This window comes from Episyrphus balteatus, chromosome 1 (genome assembly GCF_945859705.1).
Source record: "Episyrphus balteatus chromosome 1, idEpiBalt1.1, whole genome shotgun sequence".
In the NCBI taxonomy this organism is placed as follows: Eukaryota; Metazoa; Arthropoda; class Insecta; order Diptera; family Syrphidae; genus Episyrphus; species Episyrphus balteatus.
In genome coordinates this window covers 31,687,136-31,707,361 of record NC_079134.1, presented here as the reverse complement: position 1 = coordinate 31,707,361, position 20,226 = coordinate 31,687,136, and the positions used below count along the sequence as shown (strand labels likewise).

The 20,226-nt window shown below is 30.0% G+C and overlaps 1 protein-coding gene across 10 annotated transcripts in view; it reads right to left on the bottom strand.

Annotated features, from left to right (window-relative positions):
* Positions 1-20,226, bottom strand: part of LOC129907830 (CUGBP Elav-like family member 2) — a 473,931-nt gene that overhangs the window by 22,504 nt on the left and 431,201 nt on the right. For 7 of the 10 annotated variants that reach the window (XM_055984222.1, XM_055984216.1, XM_055984215.1 and 4 more), the window contains 2 exons: positions 15,689-15,835; positions 6,201-6,278 (listed from right to left, as the gene is read on the bottom strand). In XM_055984222.1, coding sequence (XP_055840197.1) covers positions 6,201-6,278; positions 15,689-15,835 — 225 coding nt within the window. The remainder of the gene's footprint in view (positions 1-6,200; positions 6,279-15,688; positions 15,836-20,226) is intronic. The other 3 variants (XM_055984219.1, XM_055984220.1, XM_055984223.1) reach the window with 1 other exon arrangement.

The following is a 20,226-nucleotide window of genomic DNA, read 5'->3' as shown; positions in this document are numbered from 1 at the left end:
GTTGCCACATTTGTAGGGTTACGTTCTTTATATTATTTTATTATTTTTTTTTACTATTTTGGCTTTCGGTTGGCTTTTCAAATTTTTTTTTATCTGGCCAAACAACAAAGATATGAATGTATTAGTTATGTGACAATTTTTCCTTTCAAATAGGGTTGCCACATGGAAGTTCCCATTTTAGAAGTGGCAACCCTATTTTTTTATTTTCAGTATCAACTTATCTTTCATTTGACACTAATTTTAACCTCTAACCTTATGAGCTAAGTAACTCGACGGTCGCCGCTTGGACTATTATGTTATCAGCATTCGTATTAAATTTAAATCAAATTTGTATGTGCACTAGATCAAAAGATATAAAGTGTGTTGGAAAAGAACATCTTTTTACCGTTATCTCCGAATTTTTAATATGAAATTAATTGAAATTTTGTACAATTATAATTTATTTAATTACCTATCTACAGTACAAATTTCATTCATCTATCTATTAAAACAAAAAAGTTATAACAAGTTGAAGTCGTGTCGCGTTTTCGTTTCATCTTGTTTCAAATCACTATACGATACTAAAGAAGTTTTCACTTCAATAATGGAGAGAAGAAATAAATGCACACTTTATTTTTTTTTTTTTGTGGACTTATATCCTAAAAAATGTGGAGCATAAGTTCATAATCGTACTATTAGTAGGAGATCCCGCCATAGGACGACCTACCCTCATCGTTATACCAGTTGAGAGTTATATTTTCTGAAAGCTAGTGTCTAAGGAAATAAATTGCACATGGGTTGCCAAGCGATATCCTGTCAAGGCATAGGGTTGCCAGGCCTTAAAGTTCATTTTTGCAAATTTTTGAAAATGCGACCCTGCTTAAATGGCAAGCCTAAGAGTTATAAAAAAAATATAATGTCATAGGAAATTTAATTTAAAAATTTTAATTTTCAGGATTTTTTAAAATTTGAAGTTTGAGTAGGGTAAACAAAGGTAAATTTAGAAAAAAGGCAAAAATCTATTTTCTAAACAAAACGTGATAGAAATAAAATTGAAATTGGAATCGATAGATATTATAAATATATGAAAGCCACACACACAAATAAAAAATGTAAAAAATCTACAACGCGAGATATAGTCTTTTTAGAGTCATGATACTCCAATTCGATATTTGAGAAATAATTCACCAAAAATCAGAATGAACGATTTTTTAAATAATTTTTATGTGATAAGTTAGGAAAAATAAAATAACTTGACACGTGTCTGTCAAATTTTTAATTTAACTTTCCGTTTTTGCAAGGGGATTTTTTGAAAAGGAGCTTATTTTCGTATTTCAACATATTAAAGGAAAAAATCCCGTCATGGGACGACCTATCCACCTCATTATACCAGTTGAAAGCTATATTTTCCTAAGGGTAGTGTCTAAAGAAACAGTTTGCACATGGGTTGCCTAGCGATATCCTGTCAAGGCATAGGGTTGCCAGGCCTTAAAGTTTATTTTTCATTATTTTTGAATACGCCACCCTGCTTATACCCAAAGCCAAAGAGTTGTAAAAAAAATATTATGTCACAGGAAATTTAATTTGAAAATTTTAATTTTCAGGATTTTTTAAAACTTGAAGTTTGAGTAGGGTAAACAAAGGCGAATTTAGAAAAAGGGCAAAAATCAATTTTCTAAACAAAACGTGATAGAAATAAAATTGAAATTGGATTCGATAGATATTATAAAAATATAAAAGCCACACATACAACAAAAAAATGTAAAAAATCTACAACTCGAGATATAGTCTTTTTAAAGTCATGATACTCCAATTCGATATTTGAGAAAAAATTCACCAAAAATCAGAATGAACGATTTTTTAAATAATTTTTATGTGATAAGTTAGGAAAAATAAAATAACTTGACACGTGTCTGTCAAATTTTTAATTTAACTTACCGTTTTTGCGAGGGGATTTTTTGAAAAGGTGCTTATTTTCATATTTCAACATATTAAAGGGAAAAATCCCGTCATGGGACGACCTATCCACCTCATTATACCAGTTGAAAGCTATATTTTCCGAAGGGTAGTGTCTAAAGAAACAGTTTGCACATGGGTTGCCTAGCGATATCCTGTCAAGGCATAGGGTTGCCAGGCCTTAAAGTTTATTTTTGCAAATTTTTCAAAATGCGACCCTGCTTATATGGCAAGCCTAAGAGTTATGAAAAAAATATAATGTCATAGGAAATTTAATTTAAAAATTTTAATTTTCAGGATTTTTAGAAATTTGACATTTTAGAAGGGGAAACTGAGGTAAATTTAAAAAAAGGTCAAAAAGCTATATCCTTAACAAAGAGTGGTAGAAAAAAGATTGATACTGGAATCGATAGATATTGTTAAATTATATAAGTCACACATACAAACCAAAAATGTAAAAAATCTGCTACTCGAGATATTGACGTTTAAAAGTCAAAACCGTGAAATTCGATGTTTGAGAAATAATTCACCAAAAATCAGCGCGAAAGGTATTTGAAATAATGTTTATGTTATTAGAGAGCATAAATAAAATAACTTGACACGTATCTGCCAAATTTTTGATTTGACTTAGTTTTTGGTTCCTGTGTATTTTTGAAGAATAACACCGAAACAGTGAATTGAATTTTAAAAATCTGTAATTCTTCAAAAATACACAGGAACCAAAAACTAAGTCAAATCAAAAATTTGGCAGATACGTGTCAAGTTATTTTATTTATGCTCTCTAATAACATAAACATTATTTCAAATACCTTTCGCGCTGATTTTTGGTGAATTATTTCTCAAACATCGAATTTCACGGTTTTGACTTTTAAACGTCAATATCTCGAGTAGCAGATTTTTTACATTTTTGGTTTGTATGTGTGACTTATATAATTTAACAATATCTATCGATTCCAGTATCAATCTTTTTTCTACCACTCTTTGTTAAGGATATAGCTTTTTGACCTTTTTTTAAATTTACCTCAGTTTCCCCTTCTAAAATGTCAAATTTCTAAAAATCCTGAAAATTAAAATTTTTAAATTAAATTTCCTATGACATTATATTTTTTTCATAACTCTTAGGCTTGCCATATAAGCAGGGTCGCATTTTGAAAAATTTGCAAAAATAAACTTTAAGGCCTGGCAACCCTATGCCTTGACAGGATATCGCTAGGCAACCCATGTGCAAACTGTTTCTTTAGACACTACCCTTCGGAAAATATAGCTTTCAACTGGTATAATGAGGTGGATAGGTCGTCCCATGACGGGATTTTTCCCTTTAATATGTTGAAATATGAAAATAAGCACCTTTTCAAAAAATCCCCTCGCAAAAACGGTAAGTTAAATTAAAAATTTGACAGACACGTGTCAAGTTATTTTATTTTTCCTAACTTATCACATAAAAATTATTTAAAAAATCGTTCATTCTGATTTTTGGTGAATTTTTTCTCAAATATCGAATTGGAGTATCATGACTTTAAAAAGACTATATCTCGAGTTGTAGATTTTTTACATTTTTTTGTTGTATGTGTGGCTTTTATATTTTTATAATATCTATCGAATCCAATTTCAATTTTATTTCTATCACGTTTTGTTTAGAAAATTGATTTTTGCCCTTTTTCTAAATTCGCCTTTGTTTACCCTACTCAAACTTCAAGTTTTAAAAAATCCTGAAAATTAAAATTTTCAAATTAAATTTCCTGTGACATAATATTTTTTTTACAACTCTTTGGCTTTGGGTATAAGCAGGGTGGCGTATTCAAAAATAATGAAAAATAAACTTTAAGGCCTGGCAACCCTATGCCTTGACAGGATATCGCTAGGCAACCCATGTGCAAACTGTTTCTTTAGACACTACCCTTAGGAAAATATAGCTTTCAACTGGTATAATGAGGTGGATAGGTCGTCCCATGACGGGATTTTTTCCTTTAATATGTTGAAATACGAAAATAAGCTCCTTTTCAAAAAATCCCCTCGCAAAAACGGAAAGTTAAATTAAAAATTTGACAGACACGTGTCAAGTTATTTTATTTTTCCTAACTTATCACATAAAAATTATTTAAAAAATCTTTCATTCTGATTTTTGGTGAATTATTTCTCAAATATCGAATTGGAGTATCATGACTCTAAAAAGACTATATCTCGCGTTGTAGATTTTTTACATTTTTTATTTGTATGTGTGGCTTTCATATATTTATAATATCTATCGATTCCAATTTCAATTTTATTTCTATCACGTTTTGTTTAGAAAATAGATTTTTGCCTTTTTTCTAAATTTACCTTTGTTTACCCTACTCAAACTTCAAATTTTAAAAAATCCTGAAAATTAAAATTTTTAAATTAAATTTCCTATGACATTATATTTTTTTTATAACTCTTAGGCTTGCCATTTAAGCAGGGTCGCATTTTCAAAAATTTGCAAAAATGAACTTTAAGGCCTGGCAACCCTATGCCTTGACAGGATATCGCTTGGCAACCCATGTGCAATTTATTTCCTAAGACACTAGCTTTCAGAAAATATAACTCTCAACTGGTATAACGATGAGGGTAGGTCGTCCTATGGCCGGATCTTAGACTATATGGAGTTATATCCCAAGAAGGTGGAAAACAAGTAGAATGTGGACTTATGCCCTGTAATTTTTCATATCGTCGCTGTTTAAGAATTATTAAAAAAATTTGTTTTTGATGCCAACTTTTTTTTTGTATGCTCAGTATAATTTTAAAACAAGTCATGTGTGCAACTCACACGTGGTAGAAGTGAAACCTTAAAAAAAATTTTTCTTGCAAAAAAAAAGAAAAAAATCTACCTATTTTTTATTCTATCTTCTTTAAATACATGTTTTTAATATGACAACCTATATTAATTTTATATCATCTGAAAGCTTATTTTTTCAGCTCAAAATATTGATATCGTCCATGTCTATACAACATCTACAAAAAGAGCTTATTTTTTTTCAAACCAAATCACTTTTCAAGTTTAATTGTGATATATCAAATAAAAGGTTATCTTATCAGCATGCGTATTAAAGTAAAATAAAATGTGTAGAAAAAGAACATCTTTTTACCGTTATCTCAGAATTTTAAATATGAAATTAATTAAAATTTTGTACATTTATAGTTTTTTTAATTACCTATTTACAGCACAAATTTTATTCATCTATCTATTAAAACAAAAAAGTTATAACAAGTTGAAGTCGTGTCGCGTTTTCGTTTCATCTTGTTTCAAATCACTACGATACTAAAGAAGTTTTCACTTCAAAATTTTTCATCTTATTATATACACAACTAATACTTTTTCTTCAATTAATGAAAGTATAGATACAAAATTCTTGAAAACTTGAAAATCTGGACTTTCTGACCTCCAAACTTCTGATGTAATAAAATCTGAAAAATTTAATTTCTGCCACTTTGGTTTATTTTTTATTATTTTTTGCAACAGCAAAATCTTGTTGAAATATCTTTACTACACTGACAAGAGTATTGATCAAATGTTTTACATTTCACACTGTTTTGGACATATTTGTAGTACACATTTACCAAGTTATATTTCTTGTACTTAAACCACGAACCCAAAGTTTACAATAAAACGTAATATCTAATTCGTCATAACATATAATTTTGTCGAAACAACTCATCCGTACTACCAACAATCAACATCATTAAGCATTAGCATCAACTGATTCTTCATACATTTTTATCTTTTGATTTGTATAATTCACATTTTGTTTCTACCTTCAAATAAAAAGTTTAGGCAAGAAATACACTGGAAAAAATCAGAAAGTTGATAGTAAAACAATATTTCGGCTACCCATTTTTTTCTGATCTTCTTAAAAATCAGGGCGGATTTTGGTTATATGTACCTACCGATATTTCCGGATCTATAAATTACATAGAGAATTTGGGCTTAAACTTGGATTTCGTACGAATTACTTTGGTTTTTCATAAAAAATTAAAGAATTCATAAGAAAAATAATATTAAAATTTGAAAAGGACTTTTTTTTATGAAAATTGTATTTTTGTCTTCATTAAAACTTAAAAGTTTAACAAAATAAATAAAAATAACTTGAACTGAATCGCCAACCTCTCGTTTCGTGCAAAATAATACAAGAAAAAAAAAATCAAGATCAAATAAAACGATCAACAGAAGAAAGATGACAAAAGTAAGTAAGGAACTGATTATAATTTTTGGTTGTTGTTGTAAATTAATGAAAGTGAATTTTACTCACCCTGTGCACGACCGGAAGAGCCCGCGTGTTTAAGGACACCCTCACACATAAGGCATATAGAGGTGCGATTCATGAGATCTGCAATATAATATTAGCAGAAAATATATCAAATAAATGCTAACCATCAAGTGCAGATCTCAAATTAAAAAAGAAATTTTGAAAATTTTTGGGTCAAATAGTTTAAATCGTTGAAAGAAGGAGTGAATTTGTTAAAAAAAAATAGTTATGTAAAAAGAACTCTTTTAAATCAAAAATGAGCTTATGGGTCATGAAATTAAATTTTTGAAAAAAAAAAACAATATTCAGTTCACAAAAGGATAAGATTTTTGTAGAAAATTAAAAACACTAGAACTTCTGTGTTTAAATAGGTAGTTGAAAGTTTCTCGGGTTTTTCATCAGTTATTACTTAACCTATCATGAGGTATCGTCTTCTATAATGCGTCCCATAAAACTATTCTCAAATGAATACTAAGATGGCTTTTATGGAGGCGTTAAAATAATTTAAATGAAAATTTTGTCTTGATTGTGGCCGATTTACGGACTGTTAAAAAAAAAATAATACTGTTTTTTTTTAGGTATATCATTTATTTTAAAAGTTTTAAAAACCTGTTATTTATATCACTTTCAGTGCATTTTTATATGTAATCATTACCATTGATCACCATTTGAGTTAAATTTATTAAACAAATGCAACAATTGTCAGTAATCATCTTTGTACCACAAAAAGAAAAAAACCTTAAAAAAGTTACTCATACACCCTGGTGTACTTATTTTCTATTAAATAACAAAATTAATCAACCATATAAAAAAAAATAAATAAAAACAAAAATCAAAAACGATCAGAATCAAATCACATTATTTCCCAAACACATACACACACACAACACAACACGTCATCAAATTTTCGAGCAAAAATTATTGCCAATAAAATAAAATTACCGAACCTCTTCCCGCAATTTCCTTCGTGAATTTCCGTTTTAAGAAAATTTATTATCCACCATTAAAGGCGAAAACCATACAAAACATTGCTGCTGCTGTTGATGCTCCTTCTCCATCTCCTTCGTTTCTTTTTACCCAGCTCAAAAAAAAAAAAAAAAGAAGCAGGAAGTGATAATCCAACAGCAAACTAAGAACAGAATAAAAGCCAACCCAAAAGAGCCTTACAGGAATAAAAAGAAACACACACCAACACACATAAACACATGGAATAAAAAATAATAATTCAACCGCACACGAGATAAAAAATAACCCTATAGGACGAGAGAAAAGGTGGTTTAAACATTGTAGCCCACATCCAGAAGATATACACAACAGGAACAACAACGATGAGGACGAATACGTCGAGAGGCAAAAAGACGACAACATATCCTCATCTTAGTTTTCATGCATCCTTTTCCATGCATTGAGCAAAGCAAAGCAAAGCAAAGCAAAGCCAAGCACCCAAACCAACTTGCTCGTCTTTCGCATTTTTCCTGTTTATCCCGAAAACGATTTCCTATATTGCATTTTCCTTTTCCGTTTGAAAAGACGTTGCATCCGTTGTGTTTTGTGTTGATGTCAATATTGTTGTTGTTGTTGTTAGTGCTATACTGTAGCTGTGGCTGTTGGGTTCTTTTATACCATATGAATGTGGTAGATGACTGGAAAACTTGTTTTTCTTCTTCTCCTACACTCTCTCTCTGCCATGTAAGGATAATATACATCCCAAGGATGTGTGTTTGAATTGTGGTGTGCATAGTGTAGGTGTGGGTTTAAGGTTTTGGGATATTGTGCAGTGAGTAGTTGCAGTTCATATGATGACAAAAATGATGATAACTTAAGGCAGAGAAGCATCCTAGTTTATATCCTCAAACCATATCGTAGTCGTGTCGATGATTGTGCACATATGATGCAAGTAAACCACAAAATGAATGGTTTCATGATTGCCAGGTTTGAGGAAATATATACAATTGCTTCTTGAGATGTATTTCGAACGAAAAGAATATTATAACATTGTTTGATCTGATAGTTTTCAGTACAAAGTCCCTTTTTTTGCTGAATACGATCATTTTTCTTTCACATAAAGTCTATCGAGAATCAATAAAAAATGCTAGTGATGGGAACTATTGAATGATTTGAACTATCGAATAGCTCATTCTTTCATTTATTCAATAAACTATTGAATAAAACTATCGAATAAAAATTATCGAATAAACTATAGGATAAAAACTAACGAATAAACTATCGAATAAAAAAAAAAACACTTAAAAACTATCGAATAAAAAAAACTATTCGAATGAAAAAACTATCGAATAAAAAACTATCGAATGAAAAAACTATTCGAATGAAAATAGTAACTAAATGAATGAATGAATGAATGATTTAAAACTATCGAATGAATGAATATTTTAAAACTATCGATAGTTTGATAGTTTTTATTCGATAGTTGCCATCACTAAAAAAATCTATTATTATTTAACTTAATTTTTTTTTTGTTTTTTTGTACACAGAGAAAAATAGACCACATAAAATAGAACAAAAACAATAAGATTTCTCTATGGTTTTCATCCAAGAAGGAAACCTTATTAAAACAATCGGGTTTTCCTTATTGTTTTAAATCTACAAAAAAATAAAAAAAACGATGACCAGGCTGGGAATCGAACTGGAGACTTCAAATCATTAGTCGCCCACCTTACCACCTGAACCAACCTGCCATGACAATATTGATCGCGATTTTTGTTCTAGTGCTAAGTTGCAAAAAAAATCAACTTTTCAGTCAAATTTTAATAAGATTTTCTCTATAAAAATAATAAGAAATCTTCTTAAAAAAACCTTATTGATCGTTGATTTTAATAAGATTTCCTTATGAAATGTATGGACGGTAAAACAATATGGCAATCTGTTAGTTTTTAGCGGGTCATATTTTTCTCTGTGTATTCTATAAAGGTCTATTGGCAACAAAAAATAATGTCTAAGGATATTATTATTGCTGAAATCTTAATTCATTTACCTACTTCAATCCTTGGTAGTTCCGATATTAAAAAAAAACACAGCTATAGCTACAAACTAAATCACCTAAAAATTGTTCGTACATAAAAACAGTTGATTTTTACAAAAAGTTCGAAAACTCATTTTTCTGTTTTTTAACTTTAATAAATTATTTGTGCACTTGTATAAAACAAAACATTACCGCAAACAATTAAGTATTCTGCCTTTTTTTCTATTCCTATTTTCTTACAAAATAGATTTCAGTGATTTTTTGAAATACATAACCTTCATTGGAAAGTTTGCAAAAAAAGAAGTTTCAAAAAAAATTCCTTTCGAAGTCAAAAATTGCCTTGGACATGGAAAAATTAACAGGGTCTAAAAATTAATGTCTGAGCAAGCAAAAAAGATATCAAAATTGTTTTGACGAAAAGTTACATAGAATTATATTTCTTCTAAAAATTAAGACCTTAACAAATTTTCTTCCATTAGTATCAACGGGGAAATTATCTTTAACCTGAGCAAAAATTTTCCCAAAATAAGAGCAATGAGTTACATTGCCAAGTTATACCTTTCAACTTTGCAAATAGACCGTTACTGTTAAAAAAAATTTCTTATGGGCTGGAGTTTTATTTCACGGGGATCAACCCTAACATTACACTCCTTTGAGTGGTGCTTATGTTCAATTAATTTTGAAAATTGCCCGAGCTTGATTCGATGTGTAGTGCGTTGATTTCTGACATCTTATTTACAGCTTAAATTTGTTCTTATACAGGAGAAGTCGTTTATTAAAAGGCTTAAAGATTAAAGATTTTTCAATAAAATAAAAGTTAAACTTTATTTTTTTTTTTTTTTTTTTGAAAAATCAACTTTTTTGAAAACGGGTTGACTTCAAATGTTAAACAAAAATTGAACACATCGGTAACACAAATCATCAAGATAAACGTTTAAAGTCAAAAGCTTATTCTTGTTCTCAAAATAAATTTAATACTTATTTTTTGAAAAAGAAGAACAAATTTGAAAAAATAAAAACAAATTACCTCTCTTTGAAAATATGTTTCGGAATATTATGCATTAGGGTGTGTCACTTTTGTATGGCCGAAAAAAAGTACTCTAATTTTGCAATGTTATAGTGGCCAAAAGTTTAATTAGGGTCTAAGGTTTAATAATATGTAAAAAAAAATTATAATATCCTTCGTCTTTGGTTCGCTCAAATCGGTTGAAGCCAAGGATGCACATGATATCCTTTTTATATTATGTGCATTTTGACCAAAAGCAAGCTTACAACGATATTTAAAAATCAACCTTAGCTTATGGCACATGATCTTAGCGTATTTTTCGATTCTGCATCTCATGCAACTAAAACAAAGACAATCAGAAAAATTTTGGTTAAAAAAAAAACACTTTATAGTTCGAAAATAAGAATCGTCAAATCAAGTTCCGGGGATGGTTTTTTTGAAAAAAAATTTCATATCCGTTATCTACTATTGATACCCTTTCAAGCCATATGTAGGTCTCACTCGTATCGATGCTGGGTTTTTTTCTCCATATATTTTTGGGCATTCTCCTTTAATTAAATACAACAAAAACATTTAAAACAACTACCGAATTCAAAGCTATTCGAAACGTTACTTAAAATTTGTTTCAGTTACTTCGATTAAACCGCGATGAGATATTCAAGCATGTTTTCAGCAGAAAAGAGATAGATAAATAGATAGAGTGGTGAAATTGATTTTTTCGAGAAGAGAGAAGTTCGTTTCGAAAAAAAAGATTGATAAAATCAATTGTTTTCACAAAAAATAAATCGTCAACAGATGGAAATTCTCTTTAAGTAAAATAGTAAAATTACCTAACTATTAAAGCTTCAATATGAAGGCTGAAACTTGAATTTTCCTACATGATAATACAAAAAATATTAAAATTATTTCAATGAAAGATATTAGAACAGAAATATAAATGATTTAATTTATTAAAGAAGTTTAAAGTTGGTAACCTAATTACCTACTTGTTTTCAACTCTTCATCTACTTAAATAAACGAATACAATTTTCGAGGAAATAAAAAGAAATACCAATTCAAAGGTGAAATATCAGTTTTTGTGGGAGACTTGATTTAAAGTAAGGACAAACACAATATGTGAATGTGGGTTATCTGGGCCTTTTGGCCCATTGCACTCACAATCTTTCGATTGTGTCTTCCTATTATGTCATTTCATTCAACTATAGTAGAGTTTTATTTTTTTATAATTTATTTTTTTTTTTATCCACAACCGTTTCTATGTATGTGTGTGTTTTTTTTTTAGATAATAATGTTGAAAAAGGAAGTAAGCTAGGTCATGGTATTATGGTCTTCTTTTTTTCATTTTTTTTTTTACAATTTTTTTCATAAATTTCCAATATCCATATTATATTGAAGGTTGAAACTCATTTTATATGGAGCACAAAACTGCTTATGCATTCACGTCTGGTTTTTGTGAAAGAACGTAGAGGATACCTTCCTACATGTAAGTATTTTTTGTGCATGAAGCGGATGTGAGGTTTATACTTCGTTCCTGTTCGTTCTTTTTGTATAATCATATAACATCCTACGGTTAGGGATTTGTTTTGTGGAAATTAGATGATGACCAAAAGCTTTCAGTAATCTTACCACAAATTCGATTGGATATTGTGGAAGACTTTATAAGAAAGTTGTATGTTAGGTAGGTATATGTAGAATATATTAGGAAGATGAGTTTTCATTGATTTTTAGTTTTCTGACCAAGAGAGAGTTTTATGAATATACTACATATGTACATCAGCTTTTCAAAAAAGGCTGGTTTTTTGTTCAAATTGATAAGTCAATGAAATATTTTTATGTAGAAAAAAGTTTATTAAAACTGGGGAAAAAGTAAACATAAAAGTTCAAAATCACAGTAGGTATGCAGAAACTGCAATACTGCAAGCAAAAATAAAATGCGATTGTAAATAAAAATAAAATGAACGACTGGAGTCGCACGTACTTGCTCTTATAGTAAAAGTTTATCTTATCTTAAAGCTTTTTATAAAAAAAATTATTCAAAATTATAATTAGATTTAATTAAACTATTTCCCATTATGTAAAAAAGTACCTAAAATCTGTTTTTTATAATTAATAAAACTCCGTTTTTAAAGATTTTGATCACAAAACGAAGTATGCCATCTGATTTCTTGTATGAAAAGGAGTTTTGAGAAAAAATAATTTTTAAATCGTTAGAGCCGTTTTTTAAAAAATTCATTTTGTTTATATACAAATTTTCTTACATTAAAACAGAAAAATGTTGGTATGTCATTTTGAAGAAATAATTAATTAACACTAAAACACAAAATTTTGAAACATTTCAAAAACCCGTTTTCATTGAAAATTTGATTTTTCAAAAAAAAAAAAATTTGAAATATTTTTTAAAAATCCAAAAATGTGTTTTTGAAAATTTTCTAACATTTTTGTATAAAAATTTCCGTTGAACTCGGGTTAGTCTTGTAAGAGATATTTTGAAAACAAAAAAATGGTTCTATGGCAGGTACCGTTAGTAACCTTCCAAAAAATATTTTTTTTTTAATCAAAAGTTGGGCCGTGCTTGTTAAAATAAATAAAAATTTGTTATCAAAATCGTTAGAGCCGTTTTCGAGTTATTTGGTATAACTTGAAAAATTTGTATGAGAGGTACACTTTCTAAGAGAGATATAAAAAAAACAGAAAAAAAAAACTTTCAGAATTCCATAAAAATCATCTGTATCAAATTTGAAGAAAATCCGTCCACCCGTTTAGGCTGTGGAAATGTATACAGATGGACGCACAACCGCACAGACGCACAGACGCACGGACGGAATTGCGAGACCCACTTTTTCGGAGTTCTCCATCATCGTAATGTTGGTTTTGATTAAAATGTCAATTTTTTTTTTCCGACACAAAACCAATACTTGCCCTTTAGAGCAAGTAAAAATGATCATAAATAGCACGTCTCAAGATAGCCCGAATCATCGCTACTCAACTCAGGTGGGCGTGTATTTTTTCGGGTTTAATTATGTCAAGAATTATGACGGTTTTTGTTATTGGTTGGTGGTTGGAATATGATTATTAGATTTTTGAGGAGAGTTGACACCAAAGAATTAAAGTCAAATAAAACTAAACAAAATGTCCTCACATATATTATTTTATTGTCGTGAGCTTAGAATTTAATCGGGCTATCTGACTCGAAGAGTCAGGCTGCGTTGCCCCGCTCAAATTTTTGATAATATTTTCGTTGTTTGGCGATTGGGTAAATTGAAGAAGCAACTATTTTCTGTTCTGCCCGTTTATAAACCCTTGAATGATAGCTATACCGAAAATTTTAGCATTCAATTTTTAAGCTATTGGATAGTTTTTTATCACGGGCTTTTAGTCTGATATGATATAAAATATACTTTGTCAAATAAAAAAATGGACCATATCGAAATGGTCCATTAATAGTCAATTAAGAAAATTGATTTCATTCAAAAAATTCTAGATTTTTTTCTAGATGTCGTACAAACATGATTGAGGTGAATATTGAAAGCTAAAATAATAAGCTTTTAGATGATATAAAATGTATTATAGGTTTTCATGTAAAAATATTGACAATATGATGTGTAAAGAAAAAAAAGTAATTTTGTTCGATTTTTTTCATAAAAAATGTGTGATTTCAAGAAATCATTTTTATACATACAAGCTTTAATAATGGTTTAATTCTTTAGAAGAATTATAAGGTTTATTGAAGATATAATTGTTTTGTATAGGTAGATATTTTGCGTATAAAAAAAATTACATAATGAGAAAATTTCGCTTTTTTATAATACATGTGTAATACACATTGTGTATTGATTTGAAAAATTATAAGTTATTCCGTTTTCACAACCAATTTCTTTTGTCTTTGATATTAAATGTAGCTTGAATTAATATCAAAGAAAAAACTTGTATAAATATCAAAAAAAAAAAAAATACTGCATAAATAAAAAGAAACAAATACCTAATTATAATTGCATAAGTTGATAAAAATTGCAATGCAATAGCTTAACCTAGTGCGAGTGCGAAATTTTTTTTTTATGATTTTGTATATCTCTAATTTGAAATTTCCCACCTTCATAACTTTATCCAATTTACGCTTAGAGTACAAAAAACAATACACCAATCGAAAATAAGATTTAAATGTAAGTAGAACTCAATAGTACCTAACTTGTTGTCAAGGCATGTTCATTCTACTTCAACTGATTGTACTTGATATTAAGTTTTTGGCGTAGCGTTATGTATTTTAGATAATTTTTTTTATAATTTCTTTTAAGTTTCCTTAAATAGAGCAACGATTCTAATTCATTTCGCCATAATCGAATCGATCACTAAAAAAATCAAGGTCGTGACAGACACTGCTTTTTTCATAGCTGGTTTTACATTTTTCTTTTTAAATATGCCTCTAATCCCAAACATAAGACTTCAAGGCCAACTAAGGTCAACTAACCTGATTAAATGCTTGAAAATAAAAATATTTGCATTAAGTTTTATCATTTTCAATACAAAAAAAAAAGGTTACACATACACCACAGTGACCCTCACAATAAGCCATTTTTTAAATTAAGCTGTAAGCCATAACATGACATTGGAAAGTAACTTCTTTATCAAACTTTGCCAATAGAGTTAATCTCATCGTAAACCTTTTTTTTTGCATGTCTATTAGGACACGTGATTTAAATCCGCACTGTTGGCAGTTAATTCAAAAAACCATTGAAATCTCTATTGTTACTGCATCAGACACATCAGCAAGAGTGCAGGTATGTACTCGTACCTGCTTCTCTATTATAGTTAACATCACCGATCTCTCAATTTAATCACATCCCCAGATCCAAAACACCACTAAACTTCTATATATACATTTGAAGGTATACATCTATGCTCGCGTATAGTTATGCAAACAATGCAAAACCTCAGGCCTTCAGCATACTTGCACATCGTATTTAATCCGCGTGTACACGCTTGGATAGCCTCTCAGTGTGGTGTGGCCGTCGCTCGTACACAGTGGTTTGGTGTGGTTCGGCGCGTATAGCCAGCCCTACTACATCCCGAGGATAAAACATTAATTCAATAGTTTCAACATAGACCCATCACCATTAAGCATCAGGGCGCGTTCTATGAGCCCACAGATGCCAAAAGTGTTGTTTCCGGTGGTGCTACCTTACTTATGCTCCTATATGTTCCTGCTGCAACAGCATGCGGACCAATAAACCTAAAGTATTGCTTTACACTTAATATATATAAATACAGAGATTGATTGATACACACACACACACAATTATATACACACAGTTAGCGCGAAAGGATATAAATTGCTTAATTACTGTGGATTATAGCCGGTGCCCGATGCGGTGTATGTTTCTGTTTTCTCTAATGCACGCACATTTTCACAATTTCCACACAAACACACACTTGAGTTCAATTTATAACAAAATGGCGTACCAACATCATACAGAACAGAGAGTAGAAGCTCAATAAAATTAAACTCACCTTCAATTTGTTTTCCGGCAGCAACTGCTGCTGCTGTGCTTAATGCCACACTTGCCAATGGTGATGTGGATAAAGCTGTGCTACCAAATTGTGGTAGTCCTGCGGCCGATGACATATACGCTGATGTTAATGAATTAGCATCCGACCCTATATTATATTGTTCATAGAAAAAAGAGGGAGAGAAAAGAAAGAAAAAAAAATATATAAAAGTTAATAAAACTAAAATCATGGTTAATAGAGAGCAAAAAAAAAAATAAAAAATTTAAACAAAAATCTGTGGCTACGTGCAAACAAAAGGCTCAACGAACCAAGCAAGGATAAATATGTGTACACTGCCGGGATATAGACGACATTAACTTCCGCACTAGTGAAGTGGAGTTTTTTTTTTTGTGTTTTTTTTTTTTGTGTTGTTTGACATAAAGGATACTTGGAGGCATGATGATTGGGGGTATGAACTACTGAACACACAAGTTTGAGAAGGAGATGGAGAACTTCAGAGTTGAGCTATTTGTGCAACACGAAAAAAAAAACCATGAACACACTCATGCAAGACAACAACCCGAGCAAACAGACAAGAAGAGAGGACAAAATAAGAGTGCCAACATTCTATCCCCAACAACCAACAAGGAAGCTAAGATAAAAATATACTAAAAAAAAAAAATGCTTTGGCTTTTAAGAGATAGACTGCTATTCAAGGACCGATTACGACACAATAGATAAAAAAAAATATATATATACATATAAACTAAAGAATGTTTTTGAATGCATGTTGAACACATCGAGGGGAAAACAAACTATGCCTTTGGCGTCACAAAGAGGCATAGCCAATAATATAGAACTTCGAAAAATTAGGGTACGGCCACGTCCTGAGCGGCTGAGCGTCAATCCTGAGAGTCAAAACTAAATTAGAACGTATGAAAATGTATGGGGGTGGCCACATACACCCTGAGCGGTTGAGCGGCAATCCTGAGCGGCTGAGCGTCAATCCTGTTCTATTTCTTTTGAAATCCTGAGCGGCGAAGTACATTTTATTCTAAATGACCACGAACATTTTAGTAAATGGTGAAAATTATGGTTTCTTTTGAAGAAAAATATTAAAAAAATATTAATTTTTTTCGTTAAAAAAAAAAAAAAATAAAAAAAAAATAAATAGGCCCCGACAGGAATCGAATCTGGGTCTCGAATCTAAGAAGCTATAGCCTAAACGGATGGGTCAATTCTCTTCAAACTTGGTATGTAGCAGTTTTTGGAGATTGTGCAGATGATTGTATGGAATTAATTTTTTTAAGAACCTTATCTAACGACACCTGTGATGCACCAATCCTAGAAAAGTATAATTTTATCAAAAACTCTTTTAACGATTAAAATAAAAAAAAATTAAGTGTGGATTTTTGGACAAGGCCTATCTTTTAACAAAAAAAAAGATTTTTTCGAAAGTCATTATTAACGGTACCTGTCATAGAACCGTTTTTTTTTAATTCTGAATTTCTCTCAAACGACTTATTAAATTTTATCAGCATTTTTTATACAAAAGCATTTATATAGTCTAAGTATAAATCAAAAATAAAATTTTGAAGAAATGCATTTTTGGATTTTTGAAAAAATGTTGAATTATTTTTTTTTTTTAATCAAATTTTTCAAAACAAGTCATTAGATTCTTTTGAAATTTTAGTTTTAGGCGTTGATCTATATTAACTACAATATGGCATACCAACTTTATTTTATTTAGAATTATAAAATAAAAAAAAATAGGCACTTCTAGGAATCGAACCTGGGACTCCCGCGTGCGAGTACTCATCGAATTTTTTTTGCACTTGTAGGGTTTTGGAATTGCCGCTCAGGATCGCCGCTCAGGACGTGGCCACTTCGTCGCTCAGGATTGACGCTCAGACGCTCAGCCGCTCAGGACGTGGCCGTAGCCTTAGTTGGGAAAAATTATGATAAATATGGTAAGACTGTATCAGAATTTACATTTTTCACTTGTCTGAATCATAATTACACCCCTTAGTTCCCTCCCCTTTCAGAAAAAAAAAATTTTAAAATTCAATTGAAAAAACTAATTTTTTTTAGTCACGAAACGAAAAGACTTTGATCTTTAAAATATTTTGTGTAAAAGTAAGTATTTATGGTTTAAGTAATATTAAATTTAGCTTGAAGTCAAATATAAAAGATTTCGAATATATCTTGATAATATGCTAATAATGACTTTTCCGTGAATTAGAAAATTTTGAAAAGTAAGAAATGTTTTTATAATTTTTTTTAAACTTTGACCTGAATATCTTTCAAATGGGGTTAGAATAATAAAAAAGTTAATTCGATCTTTTTTGTATAACTATCCGTTTCCTACAAGATGTGTCTTGCCCGTTTCATTATTATAATTTTTCAATTTGTTACAAAATTAAGAACAAAAAAACGAATTTCTTGGACCTTAAATATCTATTAAAGAGTTAGATAAAGGAAAAAAGTGAACAAGACCTTTTTTGTAGAGCGTTCAATTTACTAAGGAATATGTAAAGAAATTTGCTTAAAAGTCGATTTATAACATTTATTTTTACTTGCTCTATAGGGCAAGTATTGGTTTCGTGTAGAAAAAAAAAATCGAGGTTTTAATCAAAACCAACATTACGATGATGGAGAAGATCAAAAAAGTGGTTTTCGTCATGCCGTCCGTCGGTCTGTGCGTGTGTGCGTCTGTGCGTCTGTGCGTCTGTGCGTCTGTGCGTCCATCTGTACATCGAGCTAGGGCCTAAACGGGTGGATGGATTTGCTTGAAACTTGGTACAGATGATTTTTACGTAATTCCCTAGGTCCGTTTTTTTTATTTTTTTAATATCTCCAATTTAACGCATATCTCCCATATAACGTTTTCGAGGTATTTCAAATTTCTCGAAAACGGCTCTAACGATTTCGTTTAAATTTGGTGTGCGAAGTACTCTTATTGATTCCAACAAAACTGCGTTTTTAGTTTTTCTCAAAAAATGCCAAGAGCGGAAATATGGCGTTGCCGTTTTTCAAAAATTGACATGTTTTTTAAGTCCATATATTTCATCAAAGCATAAGTCAATTTTTTCAAAATTTACAGACATCATAGGTATTGGAGTGTAAAATGTAAAAAAAAATTTAAAAAAAAAGTTTTTCAAAAAATTTTTAAAAAATTGAATTTTTTTAACTTTCGATTTTTTTTTTGTTTTTATTTTTTTTTTCTTCACAAAATCTTAAATTTCCAATAGATATTTAAGATAAAGATGCTTTGAACTACAAGAGCAAGTACGTGCGACCCAGTCGTGCATTTTATTTTTACTTGCTCCATAGGGCAAGTATTGGTTTCGTGTAGAAAAAAAAAATCGAGGTTTTAATCAAAACCAACATTACGATGATGGAGAAGATCAAAAAAGTGGTTTTCGTCATGCCGTCCGTCGGTCTGTGCGTCTGTGCGTGTGTGCGTCTGTGCGTCCATCTGTACATCGAGCTAGGGCCTAAATGGATGGATGGATTTGCTTGAAACTTGGTACAGCTTATTTTTACGTAATTCCCTAGACCCGTTTTTTTTATTTTTTTAATATCTCCATTTTAACGCATACCTCCCATATAACGTTTTCGAGGTATTGCAAATTTCTCGAAAACGGCTCTAACGATTTTGATCAAATTTGGTGTGCGGAATACTCTTATTGATTCCAACAAAACTGCGTTTTTAGTTTTTCTCAAAAAATGCGGAGAATGGAAATATGGCGTTGCCGTTTTTCGAAAATTGACATATTTTTTAAGTTCATATATTTTATCAAAGCATTAGTTATTTTATTTTAAATTTACAGAGATCATTAGGTATAAAATGTTAAAATAAAATATTTTTAAAAACATTTTTGAAAAAAAAAAAATTTTTAATTTAATTTTTAAACTTTTGATTTTTTTTGATTTTTTTTTCTACAAAATCTTAAATTTCCAATAGATATTTAAGATAAAGATACTGTGAACTACAAGAGCAAGTACGTGCGACCCAGTCGTGCATTTTATTTTTTTTGGTAGAATCTTGATTTTTACCAGAAATCGTTTAAACATCAATTTTTTTTACCCCTTTTCTTTATTCCCTGTTGTGATGCTATCGAGTTTGTCCCTTTTCTTCATTTACATTTTTAATCGTATATTCTGTCATCACTTACTGTCGGCTAGTATTTTTCTTTTTTCACCAGGATAATAAAAATATCACCGGGATAATATTGTTTCATTTTTTTCTTTGAACAAGCCCACTTATAGTGTTTACAAAGATGACTTTGCAAAATCCCTTGATTTTTTAAGTTAAAAAAAAATAATATTGTAAATTTACTATACCTTATATTTTATTGGAAAAAGACTAAGAGGGTTAAAAGAAAATAATATTGACTACAAATATCAAGTTGCTCGCAAGGTCGTTTAAAATACTAATTTTTTTTTCTTCTAATATAAATTCTATATAATATTAAAATTTTTGAAGTTAATTCTCACGAAACTTTATTACTTGTTCTCAATACAATAAATTTGGCCCCTGCCAGTCTCCACTGTTA